General features: G+C 41.2%; 1 protein-coding gene across 4 annotated transcripts in view; it reads right to left on the bottom strand.

Annotated features, from left to right (window-relative positions):
- LOC126183548 (uncharacterized) overlaps nt 1-13,689 on the bottom strand; it is a 363,013-nt gene that overhangs the window by 67,608 nt on the left and 281,716 nt on the right. For all 4 annotated transcript variants that reach the window (XM_049925624.1, XM_049925623.1, XM_049925622.1 and 1 more), the window contains one exon: nt 2,783-2,928. In XM_049925624.1, the coding sequence (XP_049781581.1) occupies nt 2,783-2,928 (146 nt within the window). The remainder of the gene's footprint in view (nt 1-2,782; nt 2,929-13,689) is intronic.

Consider the following 13,689-nt stretch of genomic DNA (forward strand, 5'->3'; position numbering starts at 1 on the left):
TCGCACATTGTCATTGATAAAAATGGAAGTCCAGATGAAATGTAGCCTGGAAAGATGCATGTGGGAAAGGTGTACAGTGTCACAATAACACAGCTCTGTAGGTGTACCACGTTCAAAGATTTGAACATCAGTACGCTTGTGGAACCTTATGTCTCCCCATACTGTAACACCTGGACCACCAAAATGATCATGTTTGACAGTTTTCCTGGGTGCATTATGTATTCTCAACTCTTGTCATATGAGGGCATGTAATGCACCCAGGAACACTGTCGAGCATGATTGTTGTGGTGGTCCAGATGTTATGGTGTGGTGGAGGGAAATGTTACACGAGTGTACTGACCTCCATATCTTTGAACATGGTATACTCACCAGTAAACTTCATTGTGACACTGTACTTCTTCCCCATGTACTTCTTTTCATAGGTGCATTCATCTATGACTTCATTTTTATGGATGACAATGAGCAATCACATCAAACTGTGCAGATGGAAGCAGCTCTAGGAATGAGAGGATATTCGTGGCAAATGTACTGGCCTGGCCTACCTCCTCCTGAACTTAAATAACATTGAGCAAAAGTGGGATGATGCATTGCATCATGTCCACTGGCATCAATAACCATCCAGCAATTGTCAACCATGCTGGTGGAGGAATGGTACACTCTACACAGTACATAACTCGCACTGACTTCAGTGTAATTATTCTCTTGAATAAAATTGTCATTTCTGTTCGTCTCATTGGGTACTATCCAATGTCAGTTCTTTCATGTACAGCCCAAGCTTCATCAAACTATGTTACTTGGCAGTGATACAGCATGTGAAAGTTACTTTTGTCCTTAAATTTTGCACACCACTGTAGATTAGAAAAGAAAATAATCAAAGCATAGAATTAAAAGAGGAATGAGAACAATGCTTTAACAAATGGCACCTCCACCTTCAAATAAATCTTTGGGCCTGTTATCACATGTGAATGTTCACTTCAAAACGGGAAAAAAATTAGAGTTCGTGTATTTTACCTTCCACAAAATTAACAGCTTTTAGACAACTGCATACAAATAGTAACCATGTTTCCAATAAGCCATGGATAACTCTTATCCCAACTGAAAGGACACAATATCACAAACATACTGATGCATATTCTATATACACAATTAACAAATTATGAGCATGGTACAGAAAGACTCTTCAAACATATGATACCATGATTTTGAGACTGCGGTCTAACAGTAAAATAATATGTAATGGTACTCCCCAGGCCTCAAAACTTAGCTTTCTCTTCACCACAGATTACATTAATGATATTACACAGTAGACCAATTTCTGCGGAATCTGTTAAACAGATATCACCTGACTGTCATTATGAGGAAATTAACTATTAGCATCTGAATTTAACTATTAGCATCTGAAATTAAGTTCTCATTGGACATTAGCAAATTATGTACGTAGTAATTAAGCAACATAAACTGGCAACAGCACAAGTCCCTAGCAATATGCTGTCCCCATTTTACTTTGATGACAATGGAGACCCTTTATGACACAAACACCATTACACAGTGGAAATAGCAGGAAACCACAATCATCCATCACCATCACCCTTCAACTCACAGCTAAGAGAAAATGATCCAGTATGAACACAAGGCAGTATTCCAAGAAGTGTGCTCAACATCACTGAGGCCCAATGATCTTGAGAATCAAGCAAGTATTCTCATAACCAAGAAGTGTTTATCAAGCCAATCAAACCACACTGATTCATTTAAGAACTAATGGTGTGGTGCATTTGTCACCTGTAGTGTGCTGGAGATGAACGAAGTGCATATGATCTACAAGCAAATACCTGAATGAGAGGGAGGTGGAAAATAATGAGGGTGACATATTTGGGATCCAATTCATTTCCACGCAAATATTATCTCTATGAGAATAGCACAATTTCTGTTGGCAAGTGTGACCTATTGTCCACCCCACCCCCCAAAAATGCTTTATGACACACTTTTACCAATAAGTACAAATAACCTTTTCCCATGCTTCAAACTGCAAATGGCAGTTTTCTAATACCAAATTAACCTTTGTGCTCGTGACATAGACACTTTTGTACCCCATATTAAGTTGACATTTCCATATGGTATGCAGGCAGACTTTTGTTGTATGGCATTGAATTGAAATTCATGAAATTTCCTTGACTGATCAACAAGGAAACAATAATTACCAAATTTACAAAATGGCTCTGGGCACTATGGGACTTAACTGCTGAAGTCATCAGTCCCCTAGAACTTAGAACTACTTAAACCTAACTAACCTAAGGACAACACACACATCCATGCCCGAGGCAGGATTCGAACCCGCGACCGTAGCGGTCGCGCGGTTCCAGACTGTAGCGCCTAGAACCGCTCGGCCTCTTCGGCCAGCTATCAAATTTACATTTCAATATCAAGCCTTTCATTATATTTAATAAGTTGCATTCAAAGTTCACAGTTAAAGAGTTGATTTTGCTAACGAATAGCTCAATTATGCATTAAAATAAAAAATAAAAAACTGATGAGTCCTGCAGAGCTGCCACCTTGTAGGAGAAGAAATTAAGATTCATTAACATAACCATAGAGTATTAGCAGTGTGATCTTTAACTATGTCTTTTTCAAACTGTTGGCTGCAAAACAGGACTTTCAAGGATTCAGCTTCAGTAACCAAAGGTTCCAGGACATTTATCTTTATGTCTTATGCTGTACAATAGCACATAGATCAAGGGAAGATGACTTCTGATAAGAGATTACAACATTTATATGTAGTACTTACCAAATTAAAACTAAACAAACTCAAGACATATAAAGGCAGTAATAAAATCAGCAACAAAGTACCAAGTCTTCCTCCAAATTCCATAGGATATTTATTCAGATACTTTTTTTCATTATCTTTCACGTACTTGGTAGCAAGTGTAGAATCTGTAAGAGAATCACATATAGTGTTAATAGATGTTCACTTCTGGGTGGCAGCCCACACAATAACCTTTAGAGTAACAAAAACAGATTTCATGTATTTAATACACACTCTGTAAAACAAAGTCACTTGATGGGTAAGAAGGAATAACTGATTTACTTGATATCAATGAAAAATAATCTGAGATCAGAAAGTAAGTTGAATGGTACAATTTATATGTAAAGCAACTTAAGTAGTGAGGCAAAATTACACCATGGACTAAACCAGTCATGTACTGTAAATAACTTAAGTCAAATCACTTTGTTAATTTTTAAGTGGTCATGTCACATGAAGTCCTGTTCATTGTGTTCACGACACAAAAACATTTTTATTAAAACTGTGTATCACATTTTGTTCGAAATCAGATTTTTTTTCCAGCAATGTATGCAATGTAAAAATTTTCTAGACACATTAAAATTGTTTTCTTGAACCCACATCTGTAAACTTTAAAGAATTTGCACATGAAAGCACATTTCAAGGTTCACATGTCCAATATATCACAGTTTTAACCTGCTTGGAAGGTTCACATATATGTCACACATTGAAAAGAATCTATAACTCTGACTATGAGCTGTGCACAAGCTCTGCATTGGAAAATTAAATTCTGAACAGTCACAAATTGTAATACTGATTTACTAGCTTGAAATTGAAGTAAAATACATGCCTGAAATGCTACACAAGCTAATGAATATTTCCTGAATTTTGGGTTCACTACTATGATTCTCATACAAAGCCTGAGAACATAATACAACAACACAGTAAACTGTGATACGCATATTTGCCTGGATTCATGGAAAGTTTTAAAATATTTTCAGAAACAGTTACCAGTCCTGATGTATGGATTTGTAAGATCGTCACAGGCTATTGCCTGTTCCAAACTCACAAATTAAATCATTTCCATCTTTTCTGTGGGCTTCCAATATTTCTTTTCCCATTCGGCTTCTCTGCCATCATTTTACAGATTTTCATGGCGGTCTCTTTTTGCACTTTTATGGCCCAGAATTCTTCTAATTGTACCATGGACAAGTTGGAAGTTGTGCATCTTATTTTTAATATCAGACGGAAAATGAAAACTTACAACACAGCCTAAATAAGAGATTCAAGGGACTTGGTCCACAACTGAAATATCTAAAACAATTTTTGATCGAAGTGAATATTTTCCTAAGAATGCTATTATTTTTGTTGTATTACTAGAAAAAGATTCCTTGCATATTTTGTTCAGATTGTATACTGATCTTTGGTGGTAATCATCATTTTTTTAAGAATAACAATATCACCTGCAAACAGAAGCACAGTGCTGTATTCATCAGTCTCTATCCTAACTATCCTAATTTCTTTGTTTACATTTCCATTAACAAAAAATCTCCTTCTCCCTTGATTATTTCCATTTCCCTATGGGGTTGGCATTGTTATAAAGGTTTTGGCCATTTTAATGCCCTTCCAGACACATTATCTATGCATGAATGACCTGATCTAAACCCATTTTGTTCCTAAGAAATGATAGCTTCTACAATATTTTTTATGTAGTTATTGATAATCTTTTGTTGTGACTCGCTGATGTTTCAAAGTGCCGCCGTGCACTTACGCGCGTCCTCTACATGCGGCGTTGTCTGCCAGCCATACAGCAGCCGCGCCACCTAAGCGGCCAGGCAGCCAGCGGCCGTTAGACTTGGACTGAGTGCTGATTTAACTGTGACAGTGTACACACGTCTTACTTTGTTTACTTGATCCGTGACTTACATGTATTGTGTCGTCCTAGAAATATATTTGTTCAACTTGACGTTATAACAATTGGCGACGAGGTAGTGAATTTTATTTTTTCATCGTTGACCCACAGTCTACTTTAGAGCAACTATTGCAAGGTCTCATTGAACAGCAAATGCTTCTCACATCTGTGATTCGTGATTTCATCACGGCTTCCAATGCGGGGCGTCTCTCGTCGTTGTCTCTACCTCCTTTTCCTCCTTACGACGAGACAGCAGAAGAATGGTCTGATTATGAAAAATGTCTTCGACAGCACTTCTTGGCATTTCATGTCGTGGACGACCAAACATGTAAGTCTCTGTTCCTTTCATGGATTTCACCTCAAATGTATCGGTTGTTGTCGCAATAGGCTCCTTTGAAAGATCCTGCGTCTTTGTCCTTTGCTGAAATGTGCTCACTTCTGTCTGTATATTTTCAAAAGCATACGCACGTGGTAGCCTCTCGTGTTGCCTTCTATCGTTGTCAAAAACAACCAAATCAATCCTATCGCATTTAGGCTGCTGAACTCAGTCGAAAGTGTCAATTTGTTACTGACGTTCACAAAGAATTATATGCCGATTCCATGGTACGGGATGCTATTATCCGGTCGGCACCCGACAAAGAAGTTAGGCAACGCGCCCTTCAGTTGGCCAATCCAACTCTAGACGAAGTCCTATCCATCGCTTAGTCTTTTGAAATTTCTCGCACCGCTGGGGTGCAAATAGGGGCGTGGCGTGACATCGGGGGAAGTACAACCTCTGTGCACTGTTGATGAAGTGTGCGGCATGTCCCCGCCGGCCGACGTGGCCGCAATCCGCTCCCAAGCGCAGCCTCGGCCTAACCGTAAGCAAACCTCTAAGAAACTGCAGCAAAGCCCACGTTAACTTCCTTCGTGTCCGCAGTTTTTTACGCAACATTCACGAGAAGATTGTCCACAACGTTGGGCCATGTGTCACAAATGCAAAAAGAAGGGTCATGTGACATTCGTTTGCAAATCTGACCACATACTTGACATTCATGAACGCGATGCTGATTCTACTTCTGTGTTGTCTGTCAATGGTACTTCTTCCGTTTCAGGGAAGTTATTCCTCACTGTCCAAATCCTTGGTCGAGATGTTCACATGCAGGTTCTGCTGCCACTATCATTAATTCTCAGACGTATCTTCAGATGGGTTCTCCAATCCTATCACCTGTCACTCGGCAATTACAGACGTACAATAAACAGAAGATTTCTCTCTTGGGACAATTTAATGCTGAGGTATCTTACAAATCCGTCGTTCACACTGTTCCCATATTTGTGGTCGACCAGAGTACCGCAGAGAATCTTTTTGGTTTCGATGCCTTTTGCGTTTTTGGGTTCTCCATAGATGACTGTCAATATCGTCTCTGATGCTATTCCTTATGCTCAATTGGATTCCATGTCGATGACATTTTCGTCCCTTTTCTCTCCTGGGTTAAGCCGTGCAAACGACTTTGAAGCTCATATCACACTCAAACCCACTATTCGGTCTAAGTTTTTTAGGGGTTGGCCCATTCCCATGGCCCTTCGCGATCGGGTCAAACGGGAGCTGGATCATCTCACTGCTTCAGGGGTCTTGCTTCCTGTCACTTCCAGTTAGTGGTCCTCTCCTGTCGTTGTCGTTGCTATGCCCAATGGTGACATTCGTCTCTGTGGCAATTTCAAAGCCACTGTAAATGCTCAATGCCTCATCGACAGTTACCCTATGCCCCGACCTGAAGAACTGTTCACTAAACTTGCTGGAGGCCAGTATTATTCTAAACTTGACCTGTCAGAAGCTTATCATCAACTTCCTCTTGACGCTGCTTCCCGGCAGTTCCTGGTCCTTAACACGCCTTTTGGCCTATATCACTACCAAATATTTGCCATTCGGGGTTGCCAGCGCCCCTGTTCTCTTTCAGCGATTCTTGGAACAATTATTGCTCCCTGTCCCTGGGTGTATCAATTACATGGACGACATTGTTGTCACTGGCTCCACCACTGAAGAACATCTTCAGAATCTCCGCGCACTTTTCCATGTCTTACAGACTGCCGGTCTTAAGTGTAATCTTCAGAAATCAAAATTTTTTCAGGCATCTATCACGTACTTGGGGTTTCAACTCTCTTGGGATGGTATTCGTCCGCTTCAGCAAACTGTCGCTGCAATCAATGTCCTTCCTCGTCCTACACCTGTTAAGGAACTGCAGGTCTTCTTGGGGAAAATAGCACACTATCACAGGTTTTTACCGCCTGCAGCTTCGGTGGCTCAGCCGTTGCATCGCCTGTTGCATAAAAATGTGCCCTTTCACTGGTCCGCGTCATGCGATGCGGCTTTCCAAAAATTGAAGACTATGCTGAAATAGGCCCCATGCCTGGCTACTTATCGACCTGGCCAACATCTTGTTCTTGCCACAGACGCCTCTCAATACGAGGTTGGTGTGGTACTTGCCCACCGTTTCTCTGACGGTTCTGAACAACCCATTGGTTATGCCTCCAAAACACTCACGAATGCCCAACGAAAATATTCTCAAATTGAAAAAGAAGCTTTGACCATTATTTATGCTCTTCATAAGTTTGGTGTTTTTATCTATGGATCCAAATTTCATCTTGTTACGGACCACAAACCACTTGTTTCCTTGTTTCATCCATCAATGTTGCTTCCCGACAACGCTGCACACCGCCTCCAGCATTGGGCTCTTTATGTTTCAATTATGAGATTCATTTCCGGCCGACAGCTCAACATGCGAATGCTGATGCACTGTCTCGCCTTCCCATGGGTCCTGATCTGGCATTCGATAGGGACGAACTTTTGTGTTTCCACCTGAATGTTGCCGAGCAGCGGGTTGTGGACTGGTTCCCCATCACCGGGGACCGGCTGGCGGCTGCTACGGGTTCTGATCCTACCCTCTCCCGTGTTTTACGCTGTATTCAGAAGGGGTGGCCAGATCGTTCGCCCGCTAAGACTTCTGATCCGTAGCGGAACTACACCGTTTTGCGTTACCGCCTCGCACCTAGGGATGGTGTTATCCTCCTTTCCACTGACAATGCTTCGCCGCGTGTTGTGGTACCTGCATCTTTGCGTGCTTCAGTCTTGGGCCTCCTTCACCAAGGGCACTGGGGTGTCTCTCTCACAAAATCTCTGGCGCGCCGTCATGTGTACTGGCCCGGCATCGACTCTGAAATCGCACACATGGTCGCTGCTTGTGGCCCTTGTGCGTCACAGGCCGCCGCCCCGGAGTCATCTTTGTCACCATGGCCTTCGCCTGAGAAGCCCTGGGAGCGTACTCATGCTCACTTCACAGGACCTTTTTGAGGTACTTATTGGCTTCTCGTTATTGACGCCTACTCTAACTTTCCTTTCATTGTCCGTTGCACGTCACTTACCACCGCGTCAACCACCAATGCTGTAGCTCGCATTTTCTCTTTGGAAGGCCTTCCCTCTATTCTTGTTACTGATAATGGTCCGCAATCTGCCTCTTCCCATGTTGCGGATATTTGTGCCCATCACGGCGCCATGCATGTCACGGCCCCTCCGTTCCATCCACAGTCAAACGTGAGGCTGAACGACTGGTCCGCACATTTAAGGCTCAGATGAGGAAGTCCTGACTTCTTCTGCTGGTGATGATGCGCTTCTCCACTTTCTGGTTTCTTACCGTTTCACCCCCATGGGCGACCACAGCCCGGCTGAGCTCTTACATGGCCGACAGCCCCGCACGCTCCTTCATCTTCTGCGGCCTTCCACTTCATGGCCGAGGATGCCTTCGCTTGGCCGGTTCACTGCCGGCAACCTTGTATGGGTACGGGGATATGGCAGGCAGCCAAAATGGAGTCCTGGCCACATCTTACGACACCGTAGCCGACGCATGTATGAAATCCAGATGGACACAGGTGTTGCAGTGCATCACTCGGATCAGCTTCGACCTCGTGTGCCGGCAACGCCTGTTCCGAATGCTGCTACACCACCTCTGGCTCTACCTGACACTCGGGATCTTGGAATCTTTCATTATTCACAACGCAGCCCTCTCACCATCATGTCGGTGCCAGCACAAGAACTGACGCCACCAGGAGACGTGCCCATGCAGGAACCAGATGACCATCATCTGTCGGAGCAACTCTACTCTTCTCCTCTTACGGACGCCGACACATCGCCCATATCTCCTGTTATAACAACCGGACTTGCCACAACGGGTATATTGGGGCACAGGACCCCAGCAGATTCGACCCCCACGTCTCCTGTCATCTCGACCCGTTATCATCGGGGACACTTCAGTCTGTACGGGAAGCCTCCTCCTCGAGACTTTACGGCCAGTCAAACACCACCTATGGACGTTAGCAATCTACAGGCCACCTCCATCAAGACCAGTGCAAAAAATTCAAAGGGGGGAAAAGTGTTGTGACTCGCCGATCTTTCAAAGTGCCGCCACGCAGTTACGCGCATCGTCTACATGCGGTGCTGTCTCCCTGCCATACAGCAGCCGCGCCACCTAAGCGGGCAGCGACCCAGCGGCCGCTAGACTTGGACTGAGTGCTGATTTGACTGTGACAGTGTACACACAATCTTACTTTGTTTACTTGATCCGCGACTTACATGTATTGTGTCGTCCTAGAAATATATTTGTTCAACTTGACATTATAACATCTTTGAATATAGTTTGTAAGCCACTTTCTAAAAGACTGATGTCATGACAGTTTTAATAGTCATCGGATTTCAATTTCTGGAAGAGAGAGATTACTTCTGCCATATATCAATGGCCTGGGATCTTGCAAATCCTCCAGGATTCACTTACTAACATTGAAAGACGTTTAGCTAATGATATGCCTCTATATTCAAGTAATTTGGCATTTATTTCATGCATTATGGAGGCTTTCCTGTTTTCCATACATTTCAAAGCTTCTTGTAGTTCCTCCATAGTAATTGGATTTATCGTATCATTCCTTCAGTGTAATTTTCAGTCCTATGGGGACACTGTAAGACCATGTAATGATTTATCCATTGTTCATTAGGTACAATTTTCAGTGTAATGCCTCTTCCTTCTTGGTTCAAAGCTTTCATGACTTTGAATGGACATTGATGTCTACCGTGTAAGTTGTGTTCTGTCATTTATGAATGTGCCCCATGATTGTTGGTGTGCTATGCACACTATTTGCTTTCTAGTATTCATTTTTATTTTATATGTTTCTCAAGAAGAGTAAACGAGAAAAAAAAATAACACTACTGCAGATTAAGTTCCTTATGAGATATAAAGAAAAAGAATAAATAAATCGCACCAAATGATACACAATACTGCTGGGGTAAAAAAGATATATTTCCATTAATGTTTAATGTCCCACAGTAAGGGAAAAGAAAATTTCAGTCTTGTTAAAGGAAATTGTAGAAAACATAAGGATTCTAAAAACAGTAACGCATAACTTTCTTTAAGTCGCAAGACTGAAAAAACTATGCAAAGTAAATATAATTTGTCAGTTTAAACAGTCAATAGCGAAGTAAACGTCTTCACGTTTCAACAGTTCACAGGTTGTAGTTCTCTGAAAAAGACCATTGCACTGAATGGGAATACTAGTGCAAAATATTCTTTGTCCAGAGATAACAATGGGGTTACCATCAAAGCACAACATTAATTCCACTAAAGACTACAGGTGAAAGTGTGACACTCAAGAGTGTGCACAAAAGTACAGCACCCATCTACCATCTTAATTATACTTTACGGTACGTAAGACCAACAACTTCTTGCCACCTGATACCACTGTTGCCTAATGCACTTCTCGTCCAGTCCAGCACAAAATGGAGTACAAGGTTTAGCACTGATTGTCATAAAGCATACATATTGTATACAGTCTTAAGAGCAACCACTACTTGCTGGTGAAAGTAACGTCATTTTTGCACCAACACAGACTGCACAACCCCTAACCATGCATTTAAGACAGGTACTTGTGGAAACCTGCTGCCAGGACTGGAATATTGTTTTGACACAGTATGGTGGAAGAACTCAGGCCGCCACAATGGTAAGTGGAATTATCACTTGCCACAGCCCACTGCTGAGGCACCTTGATCATCTAAGTGACCAGAAATGGTGCTTTGCCATAGCAAAACAGGGCCAAGAAACTCACTCAGAGCATCCTGCCTTCATCTGCTGCTGAGACCAAGAAGTACTCCACACCAGTCAATGTTACCCAGGCGGTGAGGGGGGGGGGGGGGGGCGTCAATCAGCTGCTAACATCTGTCCAGAGCTCAGCGTGCCTTAGCACACCACTGAATGTTTCAGCTTTTGCACCGCCGTTCTTGGAACTACCTGGTACATTCATTTAGCAGTGCAATGTGGCAATGTTTCTTCCGATATCTGGTGTGGCATTATTTGTTTGGCACAACTTGCTTCAGTTCGGACCAATCATAGAGTCAGTGCCATTTATTGTACACTATTTGCTCATTGTATAAAATTAGTTTACAGTTCCAGTGATGGACTGACAAAAAGAGTCAGTCTAGTAATTCATCATCACAAACCTTTAAAAGTAACTGGGAATCACACTTCATTTCTGAAGAGAAGGATGATGAGACTTAATCTATACTATGCAGTCCCATAATCGACACACAGCACAAATTTGCTACAGAACTGTTATAAAACATGAACAAGGAATTTGAAAATTTAACTCATGGTGAAACGGCAACAAAATACAACTATTAACAAATGATTCGTAAGGGATTCATGGTTATGTATATTAAGGAGCTCTTTGTGCTACATTCCCAGGCATGATGAAATTGGTGGTACAAGTAGTTCTGAAGCACAAAAATTATTACGACTTCAGTTTCAACAGTTTTTCATGAAACTGAATAAAGATCACGGCAACATTATGTAGTACTGTTTAAGATATTGGTTACACCAGGAAGCGTGCCAGGAATGGTTTTTCAATTTAAGATCCACTATTTTTGAAGTTCTGGAGAGAAAAAAAAAAAAAAAGAGAGAGAGAGAGAGAGAGAGAGAGAGAGAGAGAGAGAGAGAGAGAGAAACCAATTAAAGTAGGAACCAAAATTAGAAGATCTGGAATGGGTTGCAGACCTCATTTCAAATGGACTTGACTGCATACTGCCCTTAGTAGCGCAATATAAGATGAGAAGGAACTTGTTTCTGATATAATGGGAAAGGGGATGTATTCAAAAAGAAAATCACATTGTGGAAAAGACTGCTTCTGACAAAAACCACCATTGTTTCTGAAAGCCCACAGGTGTTAAAGAAAACGTGAATTATGACAAATTACAAGGACAGTTTTAAAACTTTTCAGGACACCACCAGTCTGTCTCACATCTATTTTTGGGACTGTTTGTCATTCCTGTTGAAAATGCCCCTGTGCATTTGCACGTGAAATTGATCATTCTGCAATGTAATTCAACTTTAAAAGATTTTTTTTTTTTTCATTAAAATTGTACAGTTGTTCTACAAAGTTTTCTTCAAGAAGAATTTCCACATCTATATAATTAGGTTGTAAACATGACATAAATGTTTTGAGCAAAATGTGTGTGTGAAAGGCTTTTTTCAATTACGAGATTAAATAAGTCACCATTACATGACAACTTGAGTGAAGAAACTCTGCGAAACTGTCTATGTCTTCCATATGTAGACAGTTTGTAGCAGATAAAATTTTATTGTCCCTTCATTGAATCAAAAGTAATTAAATAATACTGAAAATTTCTTTTTTGTGATCTGTGTTGTTAAGAAATAAGAAATTTGAAACCATGCAGTGTCAGGGTGTACACAAAGACAAGGGAAAAAAAGTTCCCCAAATTTTTCCCAGGCTTCCTGGTTAAAAAATACACTTTCTCCCAGGCAAAAATACACTTCTTCCATGTTCAGTGACAGTATACTCCCTCCGAATTTTAAAACTTATCAATCCTTTGAATGGTTAAGGTTTTATATACCAATGTAGAACCTCTTGCCACTTTAGGAAACGAACCCCAGAAAAAAATGCATTTTGGAAAGATCTTAGATTTGAGGCAACATGTACGCTGCATATTTTTGTATTATGAAGGTGTGTAGTCGAATTCCATCAAAAACAGAATTTTAGTTTCCAAAGCATTGAAATCGGTATCACAGTGTGCTTTTGTAAGCCAATCATAGCTCATGTCACGTGATCTCACCAGCCAATGATAGCAGATAATCATCCTGTTTACATGGGGCTCCCAAAACCGGATTTTGTAAACCAATCTCCCAATACCGCTTCTGGGCAGTCATGTAAACACTTCAAAATTGATTATGGAAATCTGCTTCTGGTTGCCAGTTTTCCAATTCCACAATCAATTTTCGCTCCCATGTAAATGCAGCCAGTATTGAAACGGGCTTAGGCTGTCAGGTTTCGTCTTGTTTTTAAAAACTTCGGCTAATACTGGCAGAGTGGCTTTTTGTACAGTGAAGGATAAGTAGAAATATCAGACTGAAGCTATTTACCCCTTGTCTAACTGAAGATGAGTAACGACTGTGCTGACTAAATCATAAACTATACCTGCTGTTTTCCAGGTGCTGCAGTCAACTGGTCTAGCAAATTTGCTTCAGACCTTAACATGCACAAACAACAGTGAAAAACAATTTTGACTTTCGGAAGATGTGTCACATGTAAATGTAGTGAAGCGGAGCATAGGACATGTGATGATGTCAGCCTATAGCAACATCATTGTTAAGTAGCTCGAACACACAAATAGGAAAAGTTAATGGTTTAAATTAATGTACATAGTGCAGCTACAAGAAAAAATTAAGCTTTCACTTATAATATTTGTCTTTTTTGCGTGTTTTACACTTCGATACATCACATAAATGTGACAGTAAAATTTTAAGTAATGACATAAATGTCTGGTCTTCTGGGCCCAAAATTCTGCTAAATGGCTGGCCCTCAGAGTGTTAAGCTATAAATGAGAATCAAACGCTCTGTGATTTAAGAAATTCAAAGCATGTTCGCACATGTAACATAACTCGTACTGCGTAAAATGAAATGTACTTTGAAA

Source organism: Schistocerca cancellata, chromosome 4 (assembly GCF_023864275.1).
Source record: "Schistocerca cancellata isolate TAMUIC-IGC-003103 chromosome 4, iqSchCanc2.1, whole genome shotgun sequence".
Lineage (NCBI taxonomy): Eukaryota > Metazoa > Arthropoda > Insecta > Orthoptera > Acrididae > Schistocerca > Schistocerca cancellata.